Here is a 27,348-nt window from a genome sequence, read left to right as displayed (position 1 = left end):
AAAAAAAAAAAAAAAAAAAAAAAAAAAACCCTGTACTAGCATTTACTTTAAGAACAATACAGATAAAACCAGCTCAAATTTTCCAAACAATAATAACCTAAAAGTTGGAAGTCGTAACTTACTTCACACTTTAATTGAACTAAAGCAGCACCAGACAAATCTTGGTCCAAGAACTTCTTCACAGCAACTTCCTGTATTTTAAAATAGCTAAATTAAAACTCCAACTCTGACAAAAAAAAACTCGAAGCAATGCATACGCTTATCTGTTGAAACTTACAGTGCCATTCCAATCTGCTCGATAAACCTCGCCATATGAGCCTGTATAAGAGGAAGGCCATTAAATTATTCTTCATTTAAAAAATATATGGAACAGCAATCTCCACCTTTATACCATTAAGACAACCCAAGGACTTGTTCTGAAAACTGTTTTCAGAATAATTTCCTGTTCTTTAAAACATTAATGTGAAAATATATTTGGATAGCTGTTATTTTAACAGCATCATTTTTTTTCTTTAGTGAGTCAGTGAGTGTCCTATTTTTACCTAAAAAGGACAGATACTTTAGTTTGACTAGCGTGTCAAGACTAACTCGTGTCAAACACTTGGATGCTCCGACACTTGTTAGACACATGTCGAACACTGTGTCTTGTGTCCGTGTTTGTTCTAAAGTCAATGGGAAATCACATTATAACCTATACAGGTTATCTGATCAATGTTTGAAAATAATCTTGAAACAAACAGAAACTCATTTTAAAGTGGTTTCCCAAACAAACTGTGTCAGATATGAACGTTATCAGTGATAATTAAATCTACAGTTTCATATTCACCTAAAATTTGATTGGACCCAACTGATAAAGACAGAACCAAAATGATAATTCATTGAGACTAGATGTGGCTTACCAATACCAATTCGTTCACCAATGTGAAGATCCTCCCAAGGAATTTCCCATTCTGCAACCTCACCTAATATTGGGTCAATTGTCTCACTGCGGACATCACTAGCACGCTGGTTACCATTATCAATTTCTAACAAATTGTCATGCAGATTTTCACGCAAATCGAAGCACTGAAGAGTTCCACCACTCTTATCTTTCAAAAATCTTCTTTCTTCACTCACGAAGACACTTCCTAATTGTCTGTTATCAGAGTCAGCATCAGATGCCAACGAAACACCATCCACGTGCTCACGATGAAAAGTTCCATTAACATCAGCCAATTTGCCTGTTTCTCCATTAACATCGACGAACACAAATCTGTTGTTTTCCATATTGTGGGGCCAAAATATGGTGTGCTTGTTTGCATTTGCCTCGGGTGTTTGTTCTTCAGATGATCCCTCAGCAGACACTTTCTGCTTATTTCCATGGACAACATTGTTCAAAAACACTGATTCAGTAGAAGTAGCAGAAGACTGTCCGTGGCTTGCTAAAATATAAGGGTGGCACTGAAGCCCAACGTCTACGCCTCTTCCATCGATTGGATACATTTGGAAAGTTTCTTTGCTTTCACCATTACCCTGGGAGTCTATATCTGAAAACAAATCTGCAGGAGGTGATGCACCACTTTCTAACAAGACAGCATGCAATTTCTGAGCAAACTCTGGGTTCTTTGCAGCATTTATGACATACTTCGACACTTTTTTCACTTTCTTCTTTTGTGCAGATGCGGACTGATCACATGCACCTGATGAATTTTCACACGCGCAGCTTTCTAATTCTAGAAGCTTCCCAAAATCATAGTCAGAATTCCCAGCTTGAATTTCTTCAATGAAGCTCCTAATATTTTCTTTTGATTGAGCATCTAAATCTGAAGCTTCTTTGGATATTAAGTTGCAAATATTTGCTACTTCATCTTGAGTAGATGCCATCGACACCGCTTCAGATCCTTCATTTTGTAACACTGTCGTATCTTCAGGAATTTCGATAACATCTGCAGGCCTCCTATCAAAGCTATAATTCGAAAATTGGCAGCTGGGTGCCTCTGAGGGAATTAGCGTGCCTGGAGCACCCATAAGATCAATAATATATTCACTGCGTCATAAAATAAATCATATGTAAATATTAGAGCTCCGTGTAATTCTTTAAGATTCACTTAGATTGGTATGAATATAAAAAATCGGGCAAGCACTTCATTACTTTTTTCATGAACAAACACGAAATGAAGAGCATGGTACATTAGTTTGCAGAAAACCTAGAACTAGAAGAGAGGCTTATTTAGGTGCATCAGATATGCGTAGACATCCCAAATGAGTCGGTTACCAGAGGAGTATTTCTACTACGACCTAGAACGAACCAATAGACTTAAATCAACAAAATGGAACCAAGATGTGAACAGCTGCGAATCGAGAAAATTAAAAGGGTCCAGATAGAGAAATCCACTATATTTCTGTAAGATATTCTATACTAGACAATAAAGAGATTCAATCATCTATAATTACCTTCCATTATCAATTTTGATCATGTTCACAGCTCCGTCATCGGTACCAGTGTAGTAGCTTCCTTTGACAAGTATGCATGGAAGATTAATCCTATCAGCTAGTACCTAATACCAAAATTATTTAGTAAGAAACTTACACAAAAAACTAAAGGTAAAAGGCAGAGTTTGACAAGCTTAAGAATTCACATGGCCGTGATTATTAAAGCAGATAGCACCAGCCTCAAGAAACTAATGGTAAAAGGCATAAAATGGAGAGTTTGCAACCTTGAAAAGCAAAGCTCGATGACGTGCAAGTCCAATATCAAGACGTCCGAGTGGTAGAATAATAGTGCTCAGAGAACTACGCATTTCATAACTCCTGCGGGTCCACCTTCTCAACATTTCTTCAGCATCACCAACAGGACCACCCATTCTAGCCACAACTAGATCAGCAATCTTTTGAACCAGTCCACTTAAAATGAAGCCATACTCAGAAACTCTACATTCCATGAATATGTTATATGCTTGTCTTTCCAAACGTTGGAGCTCGGAATCAAGCAAGCGGTTAACCAAAATCACTTCATAATCAATATCACTTGTCACACATATTTCTTTAAGATCGACTAACAGTGGCATCTTTCCTCGGGTGCTAGAATTTGTAGTAATGCCATATAAGTCATAAAATCCATCCATCACTTTTTCGTCATAATTTACAACATTATAGCTCTGCATTGGTAGATAGAATAGTTAAAAAACTGATGTTGCCATGATGAATAATATCAATAATACACTGCATTTAACAATACATTCACAAACTAATAAAGATGAAAATATAGATTTGTAAGCATAAAAAATTAGTAACTAATTCTCATTTAATTATAATCATAGGATGTAACTCCTTGTATGATCAAAATTTATATTTATGGAAAATGAGAGAACAATCCCATTTCCAGCATCCAAGATGTACAAAATATTCCCATCAACACAACTCCAAAAGACAACCTTATGTAACAGTCCAAGCCCACCGCTAGGAAATATTGTCCTCTTTGGACTTCCCTTTCGGGCTTCCCCTCAAGGTTTTTAAAACGTGTCTGCTAGGAAGAGGTTTCCACACCCTTATAAGAAATGCTTCGTCCTCCTCTCCAACTGATGTCGGATCTCACACCTTATGCTCAAGTAGGTTGCATTTCAAGCAAAACCATAAATTGATCGTTGATATGATACGAACATCAGGCACCAAATTCAAAGTACTTAACCCCAAAAGAAGAAACAGAGATAAATAAAAAAATATAGGATCAAATAGATTAACAAACTAACTAGATACGCAAACCTACAACTGCACCAAAATTGATATACTTGTCCCCAACCTCACTTTGAAAACTATAAATCAGGAGCAAGTGCAAAAGCCCCATAACCATAATTCCCCAATCCAGTTGCAAAAGGGGGAGGAAATAATTTCCTTTACTTTTTTCTTTCTTTTTTTGCATCTACATCCAAAAATGGAATACGAGGATTCTCAAAGTGATTACCATGATCCATAAACTACACTTAACTGAACGAGTAAACTTCCCAATCACCCAAATATTCAAATAAAGATCAGAACAGCACTCACGACAACGATGCAGTAATTGATCATATAACCGCCAAAATAATTCAAGCACGGGGGGAGTAGCTAAGATAGAAAATAGCAATTCCCCACTCATCATTCAAACCGATGGCCTAATATGCAAAGTTTTTTAAAACTGAAACTGAGACATAGCCAGTCTAATGGCAATTTAGCACGTAATAGCAATTGTTCAAGAATCCAATGCCAAGAGGGAAAGAAATCCCCAGAATCGCAAGCTGTATAGCAATTGAAACATAATTGAAATTGCAATTCGCGATATTGAACAATCAAAACCTAGAAGTTGAACGATGGGAACAAGAAATGCCCAAATTCAAAAAAATTAAAAGCAAGTTAACTGGAAAAATACCCAATACTGAAGCGAGAGAAATTCGGCAAGAGCTTGACTGCCGGAGATTGAAGGCGAACAGCCAAGACTCATCCGCTTGGCGGCATCGATCTGAGCGGATTCAGTGTCCTGTCTCGAATCAGGATCGGAAGCGCTAATCGCCATAGCCAATTGTACCTGAAACTCCTCCTCCAAGGCATTGAAATCCACGCACGTATCGCCCACATCCCCAGAAGTCACCTGATCAACGACTGATTCAACGGCCTCCATTCTCCCCATTGTAGTGGAAGCCGCCATAGACAGAGACGAGGATGACCCAGAAGAAGATGAACCAGATGGATTACTATTGGGGCTTGGGCCTGGACTGGGGCTCGAACTGGGTCGCGTCACAGGTCGAGCATCGTTCAATCGCTGGTGCTCATTAAATCCCCCACCGATGTGAAGCTTTCGAAGAAGATGTTTCATTCTCGACATCGATCATCAAGCCACAACAGAACACCCTCCCTATCTATCTATCTATCAATCGATCTCTTCATACACAAGGTTCACAAATACGCCTTTTCTTCCTCTTTCCCCCAACCCCCCACCTTTAGTTTCTGTTTCGATTTTGCTATTTCTACCTGTATACGCTAAAACCTACGCCCACCATCAGCTCATCTAAACTCAGAAAACCACAGATTATTGAGTTAACATGGCTACCTTTCTTCCTCAAGCTAATACCATTCTACACCTTCCACGCCCCCAATTAACTCATTTCGCTCCCTTCCCCGTCTCTTCCATTCCTTTTTTTTTTTTTTTTTTTCCTCTTCTTCTCAAGTCAATGACGCCATCTCGATCCTCTGCAATCACATCCACCATTCTTCCATTGACCTCTCTTCATCCTGACCCTTGATTTCTTCCAAGTCCATGCCTTTATTAATACCCTGATGAAATTGTTGAACTGGGTCCCATCTCTGTCGGTTCAACTCCATTTTCAGCTTCCTCTCAACCGTCCGATCAAACAGTGGCAAGCGGGTTTAACGCTGTAATGAAGTAGACAATTGAAGCAAAACAGTCAATTTGATTTTCTTATTAATTATTATTAATTCGGAATCTTAAGAAAGTACGCGGATCGGACAGTTAGCATCATCTGAGGTTACATGATATGATAATTGATATTCAACTTCGCTAGATATGTGCAATCAAGGAAATCAAAAAATAAAAATAAAAGATTTATTAAAAAAAATTTGTAAAGCAGCCCTCCCTTTTAACTTGAAATTCAAAATATGCCTCCGTTTTGAGTATGCTGTATTTTATATTGATAAAATCACATTAAATTTTTTGAAATATGGTTGGCAATTGCAATTAATTTTTGTTAAATTAGGTAATTGATTTTAGGCGAATGAAGCAGGTCATTTCAAGAATAGAAGCATTAGAAGGTATTTGCCAGCTCATTTCTTACGTGTCCTTATCCAATACTGAAGTTTCCCAAACCTCGTACCATTGCTTTTAACTCTTAATTGTTTTTCTTGACGGTCAAATTTCTTTTAATTATTTCGTTTAAATTCTTGTGTTTATATAGATTAAATAATTTGACATGAATTTCTAAAGGATCAAAACATTTACAAATTAAGAGAGAGAAACTATGTGAAACTATACAGAATCAAAGTATTAGTGTGTTTGGATAAGAGGAGAACGGTTACAAACTTACAATACAGCTTACCACGTTGGAGTTCCCGCGTCCACAAATATTACTAAAAAAAACACAAGTTTAAATAATAATAATAACAATAATAGGCTAAAAAATTAAAGTTAAAATTAAAATTAAACCCTTCTTGGATTTACCAAATTTGTATTAATTATCCTAAACGTGAATAATTAGTCAATAATAAAGATGTTAAACATGAATCTCATGAAGAATGATGAGATTGGTAAACGGTAGCAGCCGCAGGGTGATGATGGGCCTGGGAATCATGAACAGATGAGATTTAAATGATTGCATATGAAGCTGAATTGTGAGTAAAGGTAGGTGAACCAAATTTCAACTTTTAAGCATGACCAACCATGCCTGATTTCGTGTAGTATAATTTGTCCTAACCCAACATGACACTAAAACACAATAGACATATTTGAACGAGATGTGGTTTGATTTAGCCCTCCCAAAGATAAGATTCCGATGCAAGGTATAAATATTAAAAGAAAAGCCAAACAATGCAGCAAGTAGGTACCCAACCAAAAATTGGGAGTTTATAGCCACGAGGTTGGAAAAGCTGCTGATGTTCGCCAGCCACAGATGATGGTTTCTTCCAGAGCACCCTGCAATTGAAGTTACTTTTACGATAATTGGATCAAAATTACTATCATGGAATACAAGATATGCATGACAAACGCCCATTTGAGCTTGATTTTCATCTCTGTTATAGAACGAAAGGACTTATAGAGAAGCCCAGCCTGTAACTTTGTCTGCCAGAATCATTCCTACGGGTACCTTCTCCTTCTGAATTGGAGCAATTGATATCTTACCCGGTGAAGGCGTGCATTACCTAAATCTGTCCAAGTAAAACCGTCAATGACACAGAATTTATTGAAATTGTGAGTAATAAAAGTAAATTAAACAGAGAGAGAGAGAGTTGTTCCATTTCCAATGTATGACACTTCTTGATTTCACTTTCCAATGGATACCAACTAGGAGAGTGCCTGGAAATGGAATGGCCACGCATTCATGGCGCATGAAACCTGGCGCCCTGACAGTATTCATGCTGAAATTTTGGTATGAAACAGCAATCAGCCAGAATCTTGAGAGTCATATCATTCAATCATTTCATGCAAGATTTTTTCTAATTGAGAAAAGGGGGAAAAAAAAGGCTATGAAGCCAGAAGCTTGAAAGTTTTGTCATTCAATAATTTCATGGATGCTTTTCTTAAACTGAGCAAAGAGAAAAAGGGCTATGAGGGCACTGGGGATAGTTGCTCAACATGTGCGGGAAGAGTAAAGTTCCATACGTTTCATTTTCTCCCCACAATGAGAAGTATCTCTTGAGGAAAAGCTCTTCAAGGGATTGGTATTAGTAATGTCCCTCTGACCCTAAAAGCCAGATGAATGAAACTAGAGAGCGGGGGATCAGGAGTGAGATTGCAAAGATGATTATGAAAAATGAAAAATTGCAATTAGAATTACAACCTTTGACGCTTCAGCGAACCTCAGACGATCCCCCATCTATACTATCTATTAAAATGTAGGAGGTCATAAGGGGCGGCCCCATTGGCAAGGGCTTGGGGTCTCTGGATCATACCAGCTTAGATGTATCAAGTTCAAGCCATTGAGAGCACATAATACCATAATCCCTCGATGTCTCCCGGATTCGGACCTTCAGGCGAGCACGGGTGCTCCCGGGTATTGGGGAGCAAAGCTCTGACACCCAAAAAAATCTACTAAAATGTTAAGATGTCAGCAAAATTATCACAACCCTATGGAGATGTCAAGATGGTACTAAGCGGCTGTGGTATTCGGTGGGAACTATTATGCATTAAGAGACATGTTCAAGATAGAAAAACAACTAATACGCAATGTAACAGCAGAAGATCGCCTAGAAACAGGATAAGATAAAGAGGGATAACCTCACATTCAAGTATTCAAATGCATATCCAGTGGCATAGCAACTTGAACCACCAAAGGCAAGAATCTAAAATTCATATGGTCTTCCTTTAAAGAAATTCCTAGGAAAATTTTCATTTCGAACATAGCAGTGCCAGCAGAAATAGTCCGACTTGCTGACACTGAGATAATACACAAGTTGTAATGACGGTCCCCTCTAACCTGCAAAGTTTTTAGACATCAGCTGTGCAGTTCAAATGGACCCTTAGCTTATATGAAAAGTGGATGTCAATACAAACAAATAATGCAAAACTATGCACTACGATGTTCCTAAACGATTATGACATGTGAACAAGTTTATTTCATCCAAATGATACCTGCAAGGGTACTGAAATGGATAGAAAATAAACTATGCAATCTCATATTAAGAAATCTAATCTCCTAATTGAGTGAAATCATAACTGCTCACTGTTTAGATCCCTATCAGAGTATCATCGGTATGAAGTAGAAGGCTAAATCTGCTCTATTTCTTCGTTTAATTTAGGAATGCTCAAAAGAAAGAAGAGAGGCAGAGCAAGCATAGAAAAGAATCCAACGGTATAGCCTTTCTTACTTTCTAGGGAATTGAATGATCTAAATAGAGAGTTGATCTATTTGAAAAGAAATTACAGATGCATCAGCAAGGGGAAAGTGCAAAACCAAGTGGATTCTTCTGAACAAGTTGTAATTCAACAAGGAATAAAATGTGCCTGTTCATTCATACGCAAAACTGAAAGGGTAGATCTAGAACAAGCTTGTTTTTAACATTTCTGAGGTTGAATCAGAATCTTGTAAAAGGAATCCCTAAATAACCTCGAGTATGGTCAAAATGGTTGGTCCCAAAAAGTTTGGACAATTATCAGAATAATTTCGAAATTTATATTTCACTAATCACACAATAATTTAATAGAACTATACTGTCTCAAAGTGAAGATCCTTTCATTACCCGCCATAAACGGTACCCAGACGTACAGTACAAATGCAGAACAAGAAGTGCCGGTAGACTCGTCCTTCCTAATGTGTTAATCCTTTTTTTTCCATTACCACACGCAGAGCAGGCCTTCCTGAAGAATCAACACACTCACAGATCTCCCTAACAGTCATCCTTCTAAACTGTTCGGAGCGACAAGAAGTCATGATCAGTAAGCCTTAATTGACGTTCATCATAAAAGAAAGTAAATATCAGCCCACGAATAGAGCGAAAATCTCCCTAACCATCCTAACATCATGCCTCAAACCTGTCTATCCCCCATTCACCGGGAGGCTTAAACATTGGTTAGATTATTTCCAGGCACACGATGTCAGCGCCTCGAAAGAAGCCGATCGAATCCGCCTGGCAAGGAATCCGATACAAGAGCTCAAAGAATACAATGACTAAAAATGGCGATGAGGACAGAGCATACCTCAACTGCGCAGAAGATTCAACCATTATGCAGCGGTTCCCAACGTAGGCTACGGCGATCGCCAGGTTCGCCGGAAATCTAAAGTTAACCGACAACCAAGAATACCCTGCGCGCGATAAAAGAATGCAAATCCGATGACAACTTCATTCAACAATTGGTTCCAAATATATATACAGAACGGAAGACAAAAACAGAACAAATTGGGCCTTCAAAGACGAAAAAGCCGATGCTATAACTGTCCTCCGTTCATCTATTGTTATTTTTAGTTTCTATATTTTTATTTAAATGTAAATTTTAGATTTTCTTTTCTTTTTTCCTTTTTTGTTTTAGTCCTAGATGCCTTAAGCATGATCCAATGGATAGATTGTGAGATCCCACGTGGTTGAAGATGGATCTTGTAATAGTGTTAAAACATGTTCATGGATGAGTCTTGTAAGAGTGTTAAAACATCTCTCTAATACCTTAGACACGTTTTAAAAATGTGAGCTAACAATAATACATAACAAGCTAAAACAGACAATGTCTATTACCAGTAAACTTAAACTATTACAAATACGTTTAATGTCAGTCTTTAAAGTCACAGAAGAAATAATTATGTCTTTCCATGTGATTAGAATATTTAAAAAATAATAATAATTTTTAGACTTAATTTAAAATTAGAGAAAAAAAAAACAAATAACAAGGAGGGTAGGTAAACAACAATAGTACATGTAGTACCTGTTGAGATATGGGCTGGGCCATAAATGGGGCCTAATCAACAGCAGCAGTAGTATCCGTCAAGGCTGGATATTCTGCCCAATCACCACACCCCAATATCATAATTGAAAGACTACGAAATTATTCCCCTTTCAATGTTCATAAATATTCCATAAACCCTAACCGTCAAACCTAATAGGAATGGAATTTTTTAATTTTAAAATGATTAATAATTGTTAAAAGTCTTAAATTAAAAAAATAATAATAATAATAATTCAAATGATGTAAAATCTCGATTACCGGCAGAAAGGCTCGGACACATTTTTTTTCTTATAAGAGGCTGAACCAATCCCATCCCAAAACGAGAAAAACAATCTTTACAAAAGCACCCAATTACACTATATCTCATTTCGACATTAACTTGAACTTAGTACTAATTTAATTTTCGAAGTGCACACCGAAATATATTATGTAAATACGTGCGTAACATTTATATATATTTTTTAGTTTTATCCTATAGTTTGTAGCTCACAGATACCATGTTACGCGTCACAAGTGAAATTAAAATACATGTATTTGATGTCGTACTTAACATCCAAATATTCATGACCTCGTCACACGCGTTGATGTTTTTAATATATTTATACAGTAAAAAGAAATTGCACATTTTTTTTTGTCCGAGTATTATTCTAGTTCCAGAAATCAACTCGTAGGTGTCCAATATTTTAATTATTAACAAAAGTAGCAGTAGCTTACTTTAGCCAATAAAATAAAATAACTACATAAATATTAAATAAGTATTTATTTAGTTAATTTTATTTTATATGATAAAGCGAGCATCGTATTTATGTCGTGGCCTATTAGAAAAATACTAAATTTATATTTATGTGACTTTTATAAATTATAAAATATGTTTTGGTTGGATTAGTTTAAAAATTTAAATAAAGTTATTTAATACATAATTAAAAATAGATAAATTTTGAGCCATTAAAAATAACACCAAACCTTAAAATAAAAAATATTGACAATTAAAACGGAACGTACGACCAACGAAGGAAATGTTGGCAATTAAAAGTCTCTTAATTAAGAGTTGAAAAGACAAATTATGACGATAACACAAAACGCAGCGTTTTGTAGTCACTGGCCGCAGTTGATGCCTTGTCCCCATCACCCCACTTTAGTAAATGCCAATTACGACCTCACGTTTACCAAAAAAAAAAAAAAAAAGAAAAAAAAGAAAGAAAGAGAAACCTGTACATTACCTCTTTCTTTCTTGTCTGTTTCTCACAGACCAATAAGAAACAACCACGTACATCTCCACCTAGCGAAATGGAAAATAATCATTTAAAAAAAAAAAGAAAGAAAAATCGAGTACCAAAAATATCCAAACCCATTAATAATTAATACCGAAATCCCCATACTCAATTCTCCTCCGCTTCCCAAACAAATCGCTCTCAGTCCCATTTCCTCTCCCATCTCTGTGCTTCGCTTCCGCCATGTTCGCCGAATCGGTTTCTTCCACGCTCTCCATATGGACCTCCGTCAACAGTTGGTTCACTCCCACTGTTCTCTTCGTCGTCCTCAACCTTGTGATCGGCACCATTGCTATTGCATCCAACTTAGGCGGCCCTCAAGGACCTACTCAACGCCGTCCTTCCGACCCTGACCATCCTCAGTATCTCCAGAGATCTCCTTCTATGCTTCAGAGGCTGAAATCGATTAATCTTTATGCTTATAGATCCGAAGAGCCGGCGACTGTGTTCGAGAAACCGCCTGAAACCGACGCTCGTTGCGCTAATTTCGAGCATCCGCAACTGGTTAGATCTCCTTCTGTACTTCAGCGGCTTAAGTTTAGTTTCTCAGGCTACAAACCGGAGGAGTCTCTCCAGTCTCCGCCGCCGGAGACTGTCTTCGATAAATCGCCTGGAATCGACACTCATTACGGTAATTTCGAACATCCGCAACTGGTTAGATCTCCTTCTATGCTTCAGCGGCTCAAGTTTAACTTCTATGGCTCTAAATCTGAGGAGTCTTTCGAATCTCCGCCTCCGTCTGTTCCTGCGGTTCAGAAAATCGAGGATGTCCAGATCCGTCGGAGGGAGGATGAGTCGAAACGAGTGGAGGAAGAGGAGGATGAAGACGACGAACAGTCTATGGAAGAGGTTTACAGTAAACTCCATGGCGATCACTTCACGAGGACGAAATCCGACACGATGCCGAGTGCGGGTGAGTTTCCGACGAAATTGGCAAGGAAGATGAAGAAATCGGCGAGTTCGAAATCTGCATTCTCGCATTTCGAAGCGGATGAAATCGTGGAGAGTCGCCGTCCAGCGACCGTGAAAGAAGGAAAAGAGAAAATGACGGAAATAGACGACGAAGTGGACGCTAAGGCGGACGACTTCATCAACAAATTCAAGCAACAGTTGAAGTTGCAGAGGCTGGAATCCATACTCAAGTACAAGGAGATTGTCGGCAGAGGGAACGCGAAATAGGCAAGGTAAATAAAAGTAATTTTCAATTGTCTTGGGGTGACATTTCTAATTTTTTATATTCTCAAGGATTAGTTTGAAATTTCAAGTTTTATAAAATGGACTCCACCACCTAAAGCCTACAAGAAAAAGAAAAAGAAAAGAAAAGAAAAGCAGATCTAGCGTTGTTTTTATTTCCCTCCTTGTAACTTTTATTTCCGGAATTATTTTCTTTAATGTCCTTCACCTATTTTCAAGTTTTATTGTTCCACCTTCCAAATCTGACAGCCAGGTCAGTTTATCGGCACAGTAGCCAAAGGGAGGGAGGGGTAGTTTGGGAAATAGATGTAAATGTCGCACGTGGGGGAAACCGCCTCTTCACATTGGGCTGAGCCATTAAATTTTATTTTGAAAGATTATTAGGGAGTAAATGTTAAACGGGTAACGACAAATTTTGTTTTTAATGTTTAATTTGGCAATTGAATATGAACAGTTGAGATTAAGGAAAATAATTAAATTTGGAAAAGCATATTATGCTTAATTGCGGTGGAAGTAACGTGCCAATTGAAACAGCCTGGCCGATTGGAGGCCATTTGTATTCAACCTATGATAACCCTAAAGGAATGGATCCCAAATCCACCTCCAAAGTTTAATGCTTCCAAATCATTTAGCTTTAATTATATATTATTCTCAGTTTATTCTTCCTACTTTACTCGTATTTCAACAACTGGGCCAGGCCCAATCCTGTTGCAATGGACCTTGTTTATTGGAGTCCTTGTAACATAGGGCAGAATGTTAGCCCATTTCAACAACTGGGCCAGGCCAATTCTATTGCAATGGACCATGTTTATTGGGTTCCTAGTAACATAGGTCAAAATGTTGGCCCATTTCAACAACTTGGCCAGGCCCAATTCTGTTGCAGTGGACCATGTTTATTGGATTCCTTGCAACCCCGAAATATGTCCTCTGACCAGAAAGCAACACGTCTTCATGACCTGAAAAGTTTAGGTAAACTTAATTTCAATAAATTTATTCTTCTAAAAAAATATTGCTATCATATCATATCATATCAAATGTAGATTGTTAGGTAGATAAATATTTTATGTCTCAAAGTACAAGAAAAATCAACCATTAATAATTATGAGAAGAAATGGATTAAACTTTATTCATGTCATAATTAAAAAGGGTTAACCATAATCATACATTAATTCGCATCCATATAATTATTATTATTTTTTTTATAATTTCCTGTTTACCTTGCTTTTCGTAAGTACAGTCTGACTACTCGAAGCTACTCTGTACTTTTCTTTTTCCAGCTCTTTTGGATCCAATCAGTGTAAGCTTTATTTTATTATTTTTATTTTTAGAAATCTTTATTCTTTCCTATATATGTTTTTTTTTTCCTCGATATATAACTCAATTATTGTTGGACATGAAAGAATATTGAATTGTTTATTTTTTTTAATAATTTAAAGGTTTATTTTGAAAACAAAAAGGGAGATAATTGGTATTTTATTTTATTTTATTTACTGGAGGGCTTGTACTGAAAAAGTGTCGGTGGTTCAAGTACATCTCAAAATCTCAAAGGGTAAAAATAATTACATTGAAAAAAAAAAAAGGAAAAAATGTCAGCTCTTAATTATTGTAATTTAATAGCGTAATTACTGACTTTGTGTTTAAGCAAATCTATCCAACCTACTGATTAATTGTTTAGGATTAGTGAGCTAATCACTGGTCCCCACTCATTCCATTATTTATTTATTTATTTTTAATTACTGCCATCATCCAATCAGCTGCTCGGAAGGTGTAATTTAAATGGTAATTGTAAGCTGTAACCGTTGGATCTAAGAAGAAACAAGCATGGGCCCCGCCTCCCATTTCTGTAACATTGTCCATTCACGTCTTGACTTGCCAGGTCAGCTCTTATTCATTTTTTAATTTTAATTTTGATTTTATCCAACAACTTACTAAGTAGGTTAGACTTTTGTTTGAAATTGCAAGTCTTTTCAGGGACTTAAGATTAGACTAATTTGAAATAAATCTTCAACATAAAAAAAAATAATAAAAAACAAAAATGAAAAACAAAATACTAATTAAAAAATATATCTAATCATGATGTCAAATAATTTAGATTGCAGGCATTCCATGCAATATGAACACGTTACCTATAGCCAGTGAAGCTTCATAGGGTCTTTTTGTTCAGGTGCAGGTAGACCGCATCTTCACAGACATGTCTATTTCATTGAACCTCTCTCCGAGACAATGCCCAAATCGTTACGCCTTTCCTGCAGGTCGAAACTTACCTGACAAGGAATTTCGCTACTTTAGGACTGTTATAGTTACGACCACCGTTCACCAAGGCTTCGATCGCTGGCTCCCCTGTCATTAGGTCACCAACTTCCTTGACCTTCCGGCACTGGGAAGGCATCAACCCCCATACATGGTGTTACGACTTTGCGAAGACTTGCAGGACTTGGTCACTGCGACCCCATTTGTGGAGTAATTTTAACATATTTTATTCTCACTCACGAGCATCTTGAATTGAAAATTGATAGAAGGTGACTGAACATTGTTTAGTTATCATACTCTTCGTTATATGTGTTGGAGGGTAGAATAGTAATTGTGTTGAAATAAGTTGGGTTTAGATTTAGGGGTTAAAAGGGAAGCTTGGAATTGAAGTTAAGAGAGGGAAAGAGAAAGGGAAGAGGAAGAAGGAAGATAGAAAGAAAGCAATCCAAGCAACTCACAGATTCCCTCTCCCCCAACCCCCAATTCTCTGAGTGACTTCTACTGAACCAACCAACAACTTTTCGCTCCACAGTCTTTACTCTCTCTCCTCCTCTCTTTCTCTCTCTACCCTTCTTCTTCTTCTTCTTCTTCTTCTTCTTCTTCTTCTTCTTCTTCTTCTTCTTCTTAACTTCCTCTGTTCCTCAATCTCCCGATTCCCAATTCCCCTTTCTAATCCGATCTCAAATCAGCCCCTCATTGCAATGCAGAACGGCGCCCACCCTCCCCCAAAACCCGCCGTCAATGGCTCCGCCGCCCCACCTACCGCCAACGGCACCGCACCGGCTTCCGGTGGGAAACCACAGTTCCGTCAACAGCCCTACCGTCCCCCTCCATACCGACACCACAGCAATCACCACCGGAGCCGTCGCAATCTCTGCTGCTGCTTCTGCTTTTGGACCATCATCATTGTCCTAGGGCTCGCCCTTTTAGCCGCCATTGCCGGCGCTGCCCTCTACGTCCTGTACCGCCCTCACCGCCCCCAATTCACAATCTCCTCCCTCCGAATTTCAAAGCTCAATCTCACCACCGCCGCCGATTCTTCCGCCTCTCACGTCTCATCCCTCTTCAATCTCACCCTCTCATCCTTCAACCCTAATTCCCATATCACCTTCGCCTACGACCCCTTCACTCTCTCCTGCTTCTCCAATTCCGTCCTCCTCGCCAATGGCTCGATCCCGGCTTTCACCAGCGCCACCAAGAACCAAACAGTATTCCGATCCTTAATGTCCGGCGCCGAAGATCTGGACGCAGATTCCTTTACGAGCCTCAGATCGGATCTGAAGAAGAAAGGAGGCGCCCCTCTGACGATCGAGATGGATACGAAAGTGAAGGTGAAAATCGGAGGAGTGAACAGCAAAAAGGTCGGAATCAGAGTGACATGTGAAGGAATTAAAGGAACACCGCCAAAGGGTAAACAGCCGACGGTAGCCTCTGTCTCCGACGCCGATTGCAAGGTTGATCTCCGAATCAAGATCTGGATATTCACTCTCTAATTAGTCGGTAACAAATATTATATAATATTTTTTTCCCTCTGTGTCTGTTTTTATTTTGTACTTTTTTTTTTTCCGGAAATTTTGGGAGAGAGAAAAAAAAAGAAAAAGTTAAGAAATTGAGGTTGTAAGGAATGAGTGATTGAGGGGTTGGAGGGAATAATTTGGGTTAAAAAGTTACCTTCCTTTTTTCACTCTAATTGCAGTAATTTTCTTTTAACCTTCCAGTTAATACGATGAATGGGTTGTTAAACACTTGGGTCGCCCTATTAGGTCAATAAATAAATAACATTTCGTGTCAGATTTGTGACACAAATAATTAATAGCCCCCCTCTTAAAAATAATAAAATAATAATAATAAAGAAGGACATTGATTTTTGTAGTGAGTTAGGAGAAAGTGATTAATGAATACGCGCACACAGCGCTCTAAGCTGTGTTTGATTAATATGCATTAATGTAATAAGTATGTAGAGGGAAATTAGGAGGCACGTGAGGAGGGCGTGACGATGCCATGGGAGGGAAGGGCAGTTGGAATAATGTCAGATATGAGGTTCGGCTTAGGAGCCCTACATTTTCCCTTTTTTACCTTTACAGCCGGTCTTTCTCCTTCTTTTTATTTTATTTTATTTTTTAATTATTATTATTATTATTATTATTATTCAGAGGATTTAGAGATTAAGACTTTACTATAAATTACAAATCATAATCCCAATCTTTTTTCTTTAAATGATTCAACAGTGCCTTATTCTACGGAATTTATTTCAATCAAAATGACAAGAATTTGTATGAAATATAGATTCATAATCTACTAAAAATAACTATAGACAAGCATGTTTCAATACGGAAATTGAAGTCAAACTTTCTTTCTTTGTCTAATTTTTGTAAAAAAGACAATATATCATTTTTTTTTTTAAATTCCTTACAAAAATAGAAAAGTTTAGACCAACCAACAAAAATATTACCCAAATGAATCCTAAGACAACGAGAAGCTTAAGATTCATGGTAAAAAGAAAGAAAAAAGACAAAAATGAGGTTACCTCAAATTTGTAAGGCATAATCATCAAACAGAGTAGCATGCGCCATGTATTTGTTGGTGGGCTCCATCAGTTTCACTGCCTTTACTTTTACTGTCTCTGAGAATGATCGCCTGCAAAAGTGGAAGAAGAATCTTCAATTGTTAAGTTTTAGTTATGGGTTCATGAAGAAACCCCTTTTATTCTTCTTTCTACTTTGGGGTTGGTGTGTGTTCTTTGCTGCACTTTTCCTTTTGCTTCTTCAAGTTTTGTAATGCCACTTGTAACTCAGACCTTCTCGCTCTCATTGTCGCGTGCTTCTTTTCTTTTCTGTAAAGAAACCAAACCCTTTGTTGATGTGTATTGATCGGGACTACTCCCACTGCCAAGATGCCTTTTGTGCATGCAACCCTTTTCTAGAATCATCTTCTTTTATCCTCTAATCTACAAATCTCACCATCAGAGTATAAATTATGATTACTAGTTTGGAAATAACATCAGAATCTGACTGAAATCTTCTCAATCAAAGAAAGTGCTTCTTGTTCTTACATCTTGAAGGAGGAATTGAGATTTACAAACAGGAACGGCCACCTCTGTCGGGCTTTCTGCACAGCTGCAGCTCGGTTGTATCTTTGTGCAGATGAAGATTAGCTTTAACGAAGTTCACAACAACTGAAGCCAATTCATCTTGGTGAGCAGTATATTCATGATCAGCCCCTTCCATGATGCATAGAACATGATTTGCTATGGACTTGGAAAACTCGACAGCATCTTCAGCTGGTACAATTTTATCCATTGATCCATGAACCGTCAAAACCCTGAAGAAGAAAACTGAATAAAAATGAAGAATCAAGCAAATCTAAAGTGGGGTTTCTCTTGCTTTTCATACAGCGGGCTCTAGCACGAGGTCCGTCCGTCCTCCATTGGAAACACCACTTCCCATCCGACTTACATGTATAGCGGGCTCCAGCAGGAGGTCCATCCGTCCTCCACAAGAAACACCACTTTCCATCCGACTGACATGTATCGCGGTTAATACGCGCTAATTGGATAAGTTATTAAGAATATGGCTCATGCCATTCGAGGTGGCCCAGCCCAGCATTCATTCCATTGTCATGATCCTGAAAGAAAGGATTAAATAGAAGAGCTACATCCCTCACCTACAGTCACGCTGAATTGCTGAGCATGCTGCATGAACCTCGGTAGTTAGTCGGTCCATTAAACTTTCTTCAGTGACACGATATTCGATCTTCCCTGATTACAAAAACATGAAATAGGAGAAATTAGTTTCTAATTATAATGTGGAAGCTGGAATGTTTCTGTAAAGCAGAAACGGAGAAGATCACTTAAGAACTTGTGTCATTTTGTGGAATCTCGGTGATGTTGAAACAGAAACTAGAATTTGATGGCTTACCTCTTCTATTCTTGACATCAATAAACCCTTTTTGCTTAATTCTTTGCAAAAAGTCTTTACCTAAGCGACCTTCAATCCCTCTTTCAAGGTTAAATCGGCCAGATACATTAACAACTGTATGAACGTCTCTATACTTTGAAGCGTACAAGAGAACTACATTACCCCCTGCAACAAAATAACAAGTAAATTGGCGGTTACCATATGGTCCTTCCCATGGAAATGTCCTCAAAGTGCTGATTTATGTCAATAAATTATACAAACTCCAAAATTAGCACTTTATACTAGATTCATTTCACCAGAATGAGCAAGGATAAAGACCTTTACTGTGTCCAATTATTGCGTTCACCGTATGTTCCTTTCCATGGAAATGTTGCACAACAGCACGTAAATCATCAGCTTCTCTGCGGTAGTTGCCATACTGGAATGAACCTTCACTTTCTCTGCCAAACATAGAACAGAAAAATTGTTTGGGTGCTCGATTGTATACAATCACTATCAAATTGTACGCAACTGGGAATTTCTATGGCATATCATGGTTTTCCTTGTAATTAGAACATAGAGCATTTTTAAGCAATAATTTTTAGATACGTGAGAACTAAACAACGTGGGGTCCATTGCTGTCTACATTTGAGACTGAGGATAAATGTTTGTATCAAATGATATTATTCCTAATGCCCACAATAGCCAGAGAAGCAGACCCAAACCTGTATTTGAAACAAATCATAGAATCAAAAAGTAAACAGAAACCAAAACTATAACAATAACCTTCTTTTCTTAAAGATTGTTGCTCGGATTCAATAACAAAAACACATTACACATAGTTAATATGCATTATAGCATGCAAGATACATGGGAACAACGACGGTCTATAAAGAAGAGTTTCCACTGAAGTTATGGACATATAAACATGGAGAAGCTTTGATAGTATTATACTTCTTCAAGAAACTTTTAGAAACTTCAGCTTTGAAGCAAATAAATATGCTTAATTCTTTAAGAATAAAAATGGTGGAAAATTGACATCGTTAAAGTAAGATATATAAGAATACAATTGTAAATTCTCACATTTACAGGAGCGCCCTTATTATTAATCAGACTGGTAACCTTCAACCATAAATTTCAAATCATAAGGTGAAGAGACGTGTTCTATGATTTTTCCCACGCAAAACTACATTACCTCATCCATTATCCGTCCTAAGATCTTACCCGTTTCCAGCAAAGTCAAAACGGAAAACACTCATCCCTTCTTTCTCTAAAGCAGTGGCGAGGTTCACCATAGGAATGCGATCCTACAAATGACAGTTCATAATATCAAGTCAACCAAGATCGAGAAGAATTTGAAAGAGAAAAGGATAGCAAGCCGTCATCATAATGAAAACTCTAATGCAATGCAAGGCGAACAAATCCAGAAATGTTAATCTTGATTCATTTGAACTCAACAACATTCTTAACAACACATTATAATTGAACATAAAAACAAAATCACAACTCAAAAACACAATGCAAAGTACCTTCGGTGGTACAAATAAGATGGTTTCTTTCACTGATGAAATCAATTGCACGCTTTAATTTTTCTAAAGATTTAAAAGCCATGCTAAGGTAGTTTTCTCAATGGAAATGGAAAAACACATGGGAGGACACTTTCACATATCATGTGAGTACAAGCAGACAGATAGATAATTTACTCATACCAGGACAGAAAAGAATGGAGTCAGAACCATATAAAAAGAATCTAATATATAAAACCTTCGAGGACTGAAATCCATGGCAAACAATAACAAGCTCGCTTGATCCGGTATCATGCAGGATTCCAACAAGCTTTTCACCATGGCTATTCTGTATTACAACTCTGTGCTGTTGAGCCACTACAATGGGAAAAAGTAAAATAAGATAAAATCTGTCTTGATGAAAAATGCACTACACTTGAAAAGTTCAAGCCTAATACTGATTATTAATCATGTGCTTAAAATAACGATCAGAATCTATAAAATACGACATGGAATAAATTATATATCATAAAACAAGGTAACATGCCACAAACTTCTCTTCCCCCTTCCTAACCGAGTAAAGTTTGGACACTGTTCTAACTAATACTTAATTCTAAAATTCGAATGAGATAACGAAGCAACTTCACTAAAGCGCGAATCGTTCACTTCATTTGTTAGATTGAACGAGGTAACATACTTGCGTAGATCAAACGAGGTGTCGGACTCGGCAGCAGCACTTTTCCTGGAAGATCCACATCGAACGTATTGCTTGATTAGCTCGATGAACACTCCAAAGATTGATCTCCTGGCAATGATCAAATAAAGAAGAAAAAAAAAAGGAAACCTGAACTCCTCGTTCGCAATTTGGAAACGCCTCAAAAGCCTTACGAGATGATGTGAATGGACGTTGTTCGTGAACTGTTGTGGTTGAATTCTTCACCAACAACTTCAACCGAACCGGTTTCTATCCAAGTCGATTCTTCAACTCCCGCGCCGGCACCACGAATTTATATCTCTCCGAGTGAAAATTTCGAAGGGCGGGTAGTATGAAATTCGGTATCTGATTTTCATTTTATTTCACCCTCCAACTTTTTGGGCTTTTTAATTGGGCTGAGATTTGGGCCCGGGGTTTCCTTTCTCGTTTAGTTGCAATTTCAAAGCCCAAATACTCAAACGATTTGTCGTACAGCGCCAAACATCATAGCCACTTGTCGTATAGTCCTATGCTTTTATTTTATAAATTTCCAAATATTTATTTTCAAGCTTTTTAGATATTTAATTTGTCTTCAAATTTTATATTTATCTTAATTCCAATCATTTGTTTGAATATAAATATACCCATTAAATAAGTGAAAAGAGAAAAACATTTATTTCATTATAAGTGAAAAATATAAATATACCCATTAAAATTTTATTTTCATGTCCTTTCAATTCTTTCCATTTTTTACAACATGTCGTCTTCTGGTGCAATTCAAATCTCGAAGAACAACAAGAATCCAAATTACTCGATATGTCGTTTATCATTTCATGATTCTGAAACATAGGATGATCTTGCTGTGTAGGCGCCAATAAAATCTCCGGTTATATCTCCGGCAGTGGCGGCGGCGCCGTCTTTATTAGCACTATTGTTAAACAATGCCTCTTCAAAACCCATCCTGTGATGAAAAGATTAATAATTATCAATTAAAAAAAAAACAAAAATGCAGCATAAGCCGTGGAAAAAATATGATATTAGGATATTTTAATTTATAATATGATATTAGAATTTCAAACTTAACGTGAAATTATCTATATTTTTTTTTTATCATATGCTTTTAGAATGTATTTTAAATTCCCATCATTTAATGGAATTTCAATATTATTCTTATACGAAAAAAAATAAACACATAATCTGGTAAGTTAAATTATTATATGTCTGAAGTACAGTAAGTAGTACCTTACTATTACCTCGTCATTGTCAAAAATAAACATTAATAATATTAATTATTTAAATTCCCTTTAATCTAAACCACCCAACCATATTCCTTTATTTTTATTTTCCGCATTTAATTCCCTAATTCAAAGCACCACTAATATTCCTCATTTAAATTGGAATTAGGATCGAATTTCCCTACCGTTTAAGTAATCTCGTCTTACACTCAATTTCATTTCCAAGAATTATTATTATTTAATTTATGAATAATTCCCATATTAAGAACGATAAATGTAAATAAAATTGAGAGTAAAATGATAGATTAAGAGAATAGAGAGAAAATCCCCTAAATACAAAAGTCTACACATTCAACGGTGCTGATTGCTTAATAAGTGATATGGGACCCCACCCAATCCTCATCCCTCCACGTGCCACGCATGCTCCCGCGAGTATTCTAAAAAAGTCTACTTTCTTCCGCCGTACCGGACTTATCAGCCACCTCTTCCTTTTCCGGCATCGTCCGGATATTTTTAATTATTGATTTCACCACCAACCATAACCCAAACTCCAAAATCATAGATCCATTATTTTGTTTTTTTTTTCCCATCGTACCCCTAAGATTATATCTTCAATTAAAGGGATAAATTAGAGGATATTGGAGTGAGTGAGTGAGTGACTACGGGTGATTAAAAGTCATACCCAAAGAGCGCCGACTTCGACGAGCTTAGGTACGAGGTGGCCGCTGAGGTGGAGGGCGACGAGGGATTCGAGGCCGCCGACGAAGGCGCCGCCGATGAAGACAGCAGGAGTGGTGGTGCTGGCGGTGGTGGAGGTGGAGTAGGTTGCTAAGGCGTCGATCTCTTCGTCGTCCAATTCGATAACGGTTGGGTTGACGCCGATGGTGGCGAGGAGCTTCTTCATGACGTGGCACATGCAGCAAGAAGTGCGGCTGAAGATGATGACGGGGTGTTCGGAAATGAGGCGGCGGATTCGAGTTTCGGCGGACTCGGCCACGTCGATGGAGAGGGAGGTAGAAGAGGGCGAGGCGGGCGGTGGTGATAAGTCCAGGTGGAGGAGGTCGTCGGAGCACCGTCGTAGGCCTTGCATCGCCGGAGGACAGTAAGAAAATTTCAAAAATTTGAGAGAGAGAGAGAGAGAGAGGAGTGGTAGCGGTGGCTAAGAGGGAAGGGAGAAGAGAAGTGGTTTTATAAAAAGCAGAGTGGAGAGCGCTTTTGCTCACGTCACTTCTCCATTTTTAATACACTTTTTCTCCCTACCTTTTCACCTCCTTTTTAGCGCGTGTTACCCACGCGCTACTCAAATAATACGATATACTAGAACTACACAAAGAGCGTGGAGAACACTAACGAAGGAGGAGCGTGGAGGGGTAAGTTATTATACAACGGTGGTTCGAAAGCACCGGATATTTGCCCGTGCATTAGCGTGGGAAGAAGGACAACATGGCAGTAAATGACCATGGCGTCACTTTGACTTCGACGTCGAACGGTAAGAATGCGCCTTGACGTCACTAAAACATGTAACACCTCAGCACTGCCATTCAGTAATGTTTATTTTTTTTACAACCAAAAAGAAAAATAAAGTCATCTGACGTGGACTGCATGGTAACCAGTGGCACCGGTTCCCACTCCCACTCTCATGACATAATCATCGGAGAGAAGTTTCAGTTCCCACGTCACCATGACGTTCCCTCCCTTGCACGTGGCCTCCCCATTTAATCTCCTCTGCTCGTGGAGCAACGTGGAGGTGACCGCACACCCGGACCCTCCCTCTCTGGTAAAATTAATTTTTTTAATACACATCCCACGTATCCGGGCCACCTGGATTCCCAGCATGGTAAGTAAAATGTTTATAAGGCTGGCGTGGACCCTACCCATAAAGTCCACGTTCAAAATCCACCGTCCATGGTGGCAACTACTGTGTCTGCCATATGTGTGGACGTGATAATCAAGCGATTACGTCATAATTTCTTGTTTTTTTCACTAATTAAATTATTATGATAATTATATCAATAATAACCCACTATTAAGCTTATAATTTCAATCCCCTAATTACACTTCTACCATTATTAATTACGTTCTGTATACATTTTTTCTTTCCCACTTTCGCCCCTTTTCTTCCGTCCAATCATGTTCCATCCCCCAGTACAATCCACTGTTTAATTATGATACCCCACAACTTTTAAAAAATTATTTCTTATGCGTATGCCATTAGCTTGGTTCCAGGAAAGGAAAACAACTTGCTGAAACGATGTCGTTTTCCAAACGTGGCGTTGGATTATATATATAATTTCTGTGTAATTAATAATAAAATTTACAATACATTACAACCCTCGGCCGGTATGGAATCCGGGTCGATGCCCATAACCCGGCCCATTACTCGTGTGTAGTTGCTTTCATTTCACTTCGTCTCTCCTTAAATCTGTCGGCGCCGTTGGACAAGGCCACCAATTTATTCATTTTTTGGAGTATTAAAATTCGTTGACTGACTTATCGTGACACATGGGTGACGCAACTGCCATGACAGTCACAGGTCATCCACTGCCTGTCCCCGCTGACGCCATGATCTGAGCCTGTGTCGGGCTTCCCTTCCAGTCCCCCACCGGAGCTCCGATCGCCTTCCACACTCTCAACCGTACACGTGTCCCATCCCCACTGGAAAATGGGTAACGACGTAACGCGGGAACGCGGCGAGTAGAGGAAATTTGATCGACTTTACGCAAAAGATTTAAATTTTATTGGGATGGAGATTTGTCGTATTCCCACCAGTAATCGGCGTGGAAAATTGTGCAGTATTTGTAATTTACTCCGCCGCCCTCAATAAATCGCTTCCTCTTCAATTACGGGCCCATTTAAGTTTTCACATTGAGGGCATCAAATAATGGAATATTAAAATATACCCAGAAATAATATAATATATTGTATAAATACATACTATGAACCATATAATAAAATTAAATGAAGAAAATATAGAGAATGAAATATGGGTCGGAGGAGAAAGCGACAAGCAAGGAAGGAGGGACTCTTCATATTCGGAAAGGTTATTGAAATGCATGTGATGCGTTTAAGGTATTTTGTCGGCGTGTGCTTTCGTGTTATTAATAATCGATAAAGTAACTCTCACATTATTGCATTTCGATTCCATAACCAAGTGGGACACTTGGGTTTCTAGCGTCACTATATATATATATATATATATATATATATATATATATATTTTACAAAAATAATATTTATTTAAAACGAGTAGAAAATACTCCTATATTCTTTTATTCATTTAATTTTCAAAATTTTTAATAATACCTTCCAAAAAAATTAATATAAGACCACATTTCCTTATTTTCTATTTTTTTTTCTCCTATCCAAAAATCCTTCCTCTATTTATTAATATTTAAAAATACTCGGTTGTGAGATAATTATATTGGTTGAAGAATAAAACAAAGTATTTCTTACGATAAGCCTCTCTTTAGCAAACGCATCTTAATCTTTGAGGGGAAGCCCGTAAAAGCATGCCTGGAGAGAACGATATTTGCTAGTAGTGGGCTTGGATTGTTACAAATGACATCAAAGCTATATAACGGAGTGAGATCCCACGTCGGTTGAGAGAGAAAGTACAAATAGGACAATATCTGTGAAAAGTGGACATGAAAAGGAAAGCCCATATCTAGTAGTATGAGGGGGAAAGTCCAAGGAGAACAGTATCCGGGTATGCAAGATAACAATATCTATGAGCGGAAACTAAATTTTTGTTGAATTTTGAAGAAATATATTGATTTGGAGGCTTTTCGAGATTTAAAAATAAGGGTATCAATGTAAAAATAATAAGAGTATCTATATGAGCTGGTTTCAATTATCTATCAATATCTAGTAGGATTTCCGTCCTCCACTAAATCCTATTCGTATAATTAATGGTTTATTTAAAGTACCTGTAAAAATAATATGCTTGACCTAACTATATAATTTTCAATTTACTTTTATTATATTTAATTAAAATAAAGTTTAATTATAAATTTAGATATTTGTGTTTATTTAATTAACTAAAAAATGATGGGCCGATCATTGCAGCCCATTGTTGAAGACCAATTGGATCTTACCCAACAGCTCGGGTAATTTGGGCTTCAATTGTTTGGATTAAGTTAAACCCGGTTCAAATAAACCAAGGGGATTATTTTCTTCGTATATCCTCTGACGTCGGTGTAGCCATTCCCTCCAATTTTTCGATCAGCTTCCGATCAGCGTTACATTTTGGGTATCCATTTGAAGCTGAGCGATACTGTAAAAGTATTGCTTCTGTAATGGTTTACGAGATTGATTTTAAACTTTGCACATTTGTCGCTACGGGAAGAGGATCATTGATGAAAACAGCAATGTATGACCGGGGGTGCCGCGATGCTGTTATTGGCTACTTCAAGAGCGCGGTAATTTATATAGCGCCATAAGTTCATCGATTCAGTTCTTTGATTTCATATTTGTTGAAAGTTCATCGATTCAGTTCTTTGATTTCATATTTGTTGAAAAATATGGATTGTTATTTCTCCATCGCGTAGCTGATATGTCGAGGATTTTCGTTCGTTTTGATAAATAAGTTGATAAATTCGCCCTAGCTATTGATAATATTATGCGAGTTTTAGGAAAAACAGAAGAAGATTATACTTACACGAATCTATAGTCCAATCGCTGTGTGATGATAAAATCAATACTCAAAATTCGAGAAGTTATAATTTGGAAATTTTGGAATCGTAGTTCTGTAATTTGGATCTGTGGCTCTTTTTCTTATGCTCTATTTACTGCAGAGTTTCACTGAAGGATATCTGGATCGTTGGAGATTTGGTACAATTTATGACTGTTCTTGAAGATGGTTGCGATGCGCATACGGTGGTGAGTGGGCGATGTCCATAATTGTTTGCATTGCATAATTTGAGCTCGGGTCCATTAAATTGTTTAACAGTTCTAAACTCTGATCTGATTACTCTTTTGGTGTCATTATTTTGCAGGAAATTCAACTTGACAGTATGGAATCGAAGACCAGAGGCCGACCAAGTTAGTTTCCCTTCCACTGTCTGTTCTCCACTGCTTCTGCTCTTTTTCTTTAGATATTTGCGTGCATAGTTTATATATATATATATATATATATATATATATATATATATATATATATATATATATATATATATATATATATATAT

At 37.6% G+C, this 27,348-nt stretch overlaps 6 protein-coding genes and 1 long non-coding RNA gene across 13 annotated transcripts in view; 3 read left to right on the top strand and 4 right to left on the bottom strand.

Moving 5' to 3' along the window:
* The window catches only part of LOC111443019 (serine/threonine-protein kinase EDR1-like), a 9,356-nt gene extending 3,288 nt beyond the window's left edge, over positions 1-6,068 (bottom strand). The window contains exons 1-7 of one of the 2 annotated variants that reach the window (XM_023080617.1): positions 6,054-6,068; positions 4,385-5,385; positions 2,697-3,137; positions 2,434-2,537; positions 900-2,026; positions 278-318; positions 123-191 (exon numbers count right to left, since the gene is read on the bottom strand). In XM_023080617.1, coding sequence (XP_022936385.1) covers positions 123-191; positions 278-318; positions 900-2,026; positions 2,434-2,537; positions 2,697-3,137; positions 4,385-4,837 — 2,235 coding nt within the window. In that variant the 5' untranslated portion in view covers positions 4,838-5,385; positions 6,054-6,068. Of the gene's footprint in view, positions 1-122; positions 192-277; positions 319-899; positions 2,027-2,433; positions 2,538-2,696; positions 3,138-4,384; positions 5,386-6,053 lie in introns of those variants that run through there. The other variant, XM_023080616.1, reaches the window with a different exon arrangement.
* Positions 6,069-8,738: 2,670 nt separating this feature from the next.
* On the bottom strand, positions 8,739-9,530 carry LOC111443030. Its single transcript, XR_002710418.1, has 3 exons — positions 9,380-9,530; positions 8,923-9,309; positions 8,739-8,780 (listed from the first exon to the last, which is right to left on the bottom strand). It is a non-coding gene; the product is annotated as an uncharacterized LOC111443030 (long non-coding RNA).
* A 1,964-nt stretch (positions 9,531-11,494) lies between these two features.
* LOC111443022 lies at positions 11,495-12,804 on the top strand. The gene has a single exon (XM_023080619.1). The coding sequence runs from the start codon at positions 11,572-11,574 to the stop codon at positions 12,565-12,567; it is 996 nt and encodes a 331-aa protein (XP_022936387.1). The 5' UTR covers positions 11,495-11,571; the 3' UTR covers positions 12,568-12,804.
* Positions 12,805-15,333: 2,529 nt separating this feature from the next.
* LOC111443029 (NDR1/HIN1-like protein 6) lies at positions 15,334-16,575 on the top strand. Of its 2 annotated transcripts, none has more exons than XM_023080631.1 (2): positions 15,334-15,373; positions 15,410-16,575. In XM_023080631.1, the coding sequence occupies exon 2, from the start codon at positions 15,534-15,536 to the stop codon at positions 16,323-16,325; it is 792 nt and encodes a 263-aa protein (XP_022936399.1). In that variant the 5' UTR covers positions 15,334-15,373; positions 15,410-15,533; the 3' UTR covers positions 16,326-16,575. The 2 variants fall into 2 exon arrangements, with proteins under 2 accessions (XP_022936399.1, XP_022936400.1); XM_023080632.1 differs by having other exon boundaries at positions 15,334-15,376; positions 15,413-16,575.
* Positions 16,208-21,268, bottom strand: LOC111443024. Of its 4 annotated transcripts, XR_002710414.1 has the most exons (11): positions 21,078-21,268; positions 20,931-20,975; positions 20,493-20,611; positions 19,953-20,035; positions 19,068-19,189; positions 18,750-18,914; positions 18,496-18,589; positions 17,885-18,153; positions 17,630-17,779; positions 17,360-17,469; positions 16,208-16,306 (listed from the first exon to the last, which is right to left on the bottom strand). XR_002710414.1 is itself a non-coding variant. In XM_023080625.1 (9 exons), coding segments are annotated over exons 2-8 (831 nt in total). In that variant the 5' UTR covers positions 20,932-20,975; positions 21,078-21,268; the 3' UTR covers positions 17,588-17,779; positions 17,885-17,906. The 4 variants fall into 4 exon arrangements, 2 of the variants coding, with proteins under 2 accessions (XP_022936393.1, XP_022936394.1); XM_023080625.1 differs by lacking the exons at positions 16,208-16,306; positions 17,360-17,469 and having other exon boundaries at positions 17,588-17,779; XM_023080626.1 differs by lacking the exons at positions 16,208-16,306; positions 17,360-17,469 and having other exon boundaries at positions 17,588-17,779; positions 19,074-19,189.
* A 368-nt stretch (positions 21,269-21,636) lies between these two features.
* LOC111442656 (glutaredoxin-C6-like) lies at positions 21,637-23,332 on the bottom strand. Of its 2 annotated transcripts, none has more exons than XM_023080118.1 (2): positions 22,845-23,332; positions 21,637-21,888 (listed from the first exon to the last, which is right to left on the bottom strand). In XM_023080118.1, exons 1-2 carry the CDS (start codon positions 23,250-23,252, stop codon positions 21,877-21,879), a joined length of 420 nt encoding a protein of 139 aa, XP_022935886.1. In that variant the 5' UTR covers positions 23,253-23,332; the 3' UTR covers positions 21,637-21,876. The 2 variants fall into 2 exon arrangements, with proteins under 2 accessions (XP_022935886.1, XP_022935887.1); XM_023080119.1 differs by lacking the exon at positions 21,637-21,888 and adding an exon at positions 22,440-22,771.
* A 3,036-nt stretch (positions 23,333-26,368) lies between these two features.
* LOC111443047 (cytochrome P450 711A1) overlaps positions 26,369-27,348 on the top strand; it is a 5,584-nt gene continuing 4,604 nt past the window's right edge. Inside the window, exons 1-3 of the mRNA XM_023080655.1 lie at positions 26,369-26,580; positions 26,956-27,040; positions 27,157-27,202. The gene's annotated coding sequence lies outside the window, so the exon portion shown is untranslated. The remainder of the gene's footprint in view (positions 26,581-26,955; positions 27,041-27,156; positions 27,203-27,348) is intronic.

The sequence above is a fragment of the Cucurbita moschata genome, unplaced genomic scaffold (assembly GCF_002738365.1).
Source record: "Cucurbita moschata cultivar Rifu unplaced genomic scaffold, Cmos_1.0 Cmo_Scf00005, whole genome shotgun sequence".
NCBI classification, from domain to species: domain Eukaryota; kingdom Viridiplantae; phylum Streptophyta; class Magnoliopsida; order Cucurbitales; family Cucurbitaceae; genus Cucurbita; species Cucurbita moschata.
This window is presented reverse-complemented; position numbering and strand designations above follow the sequence as displayed.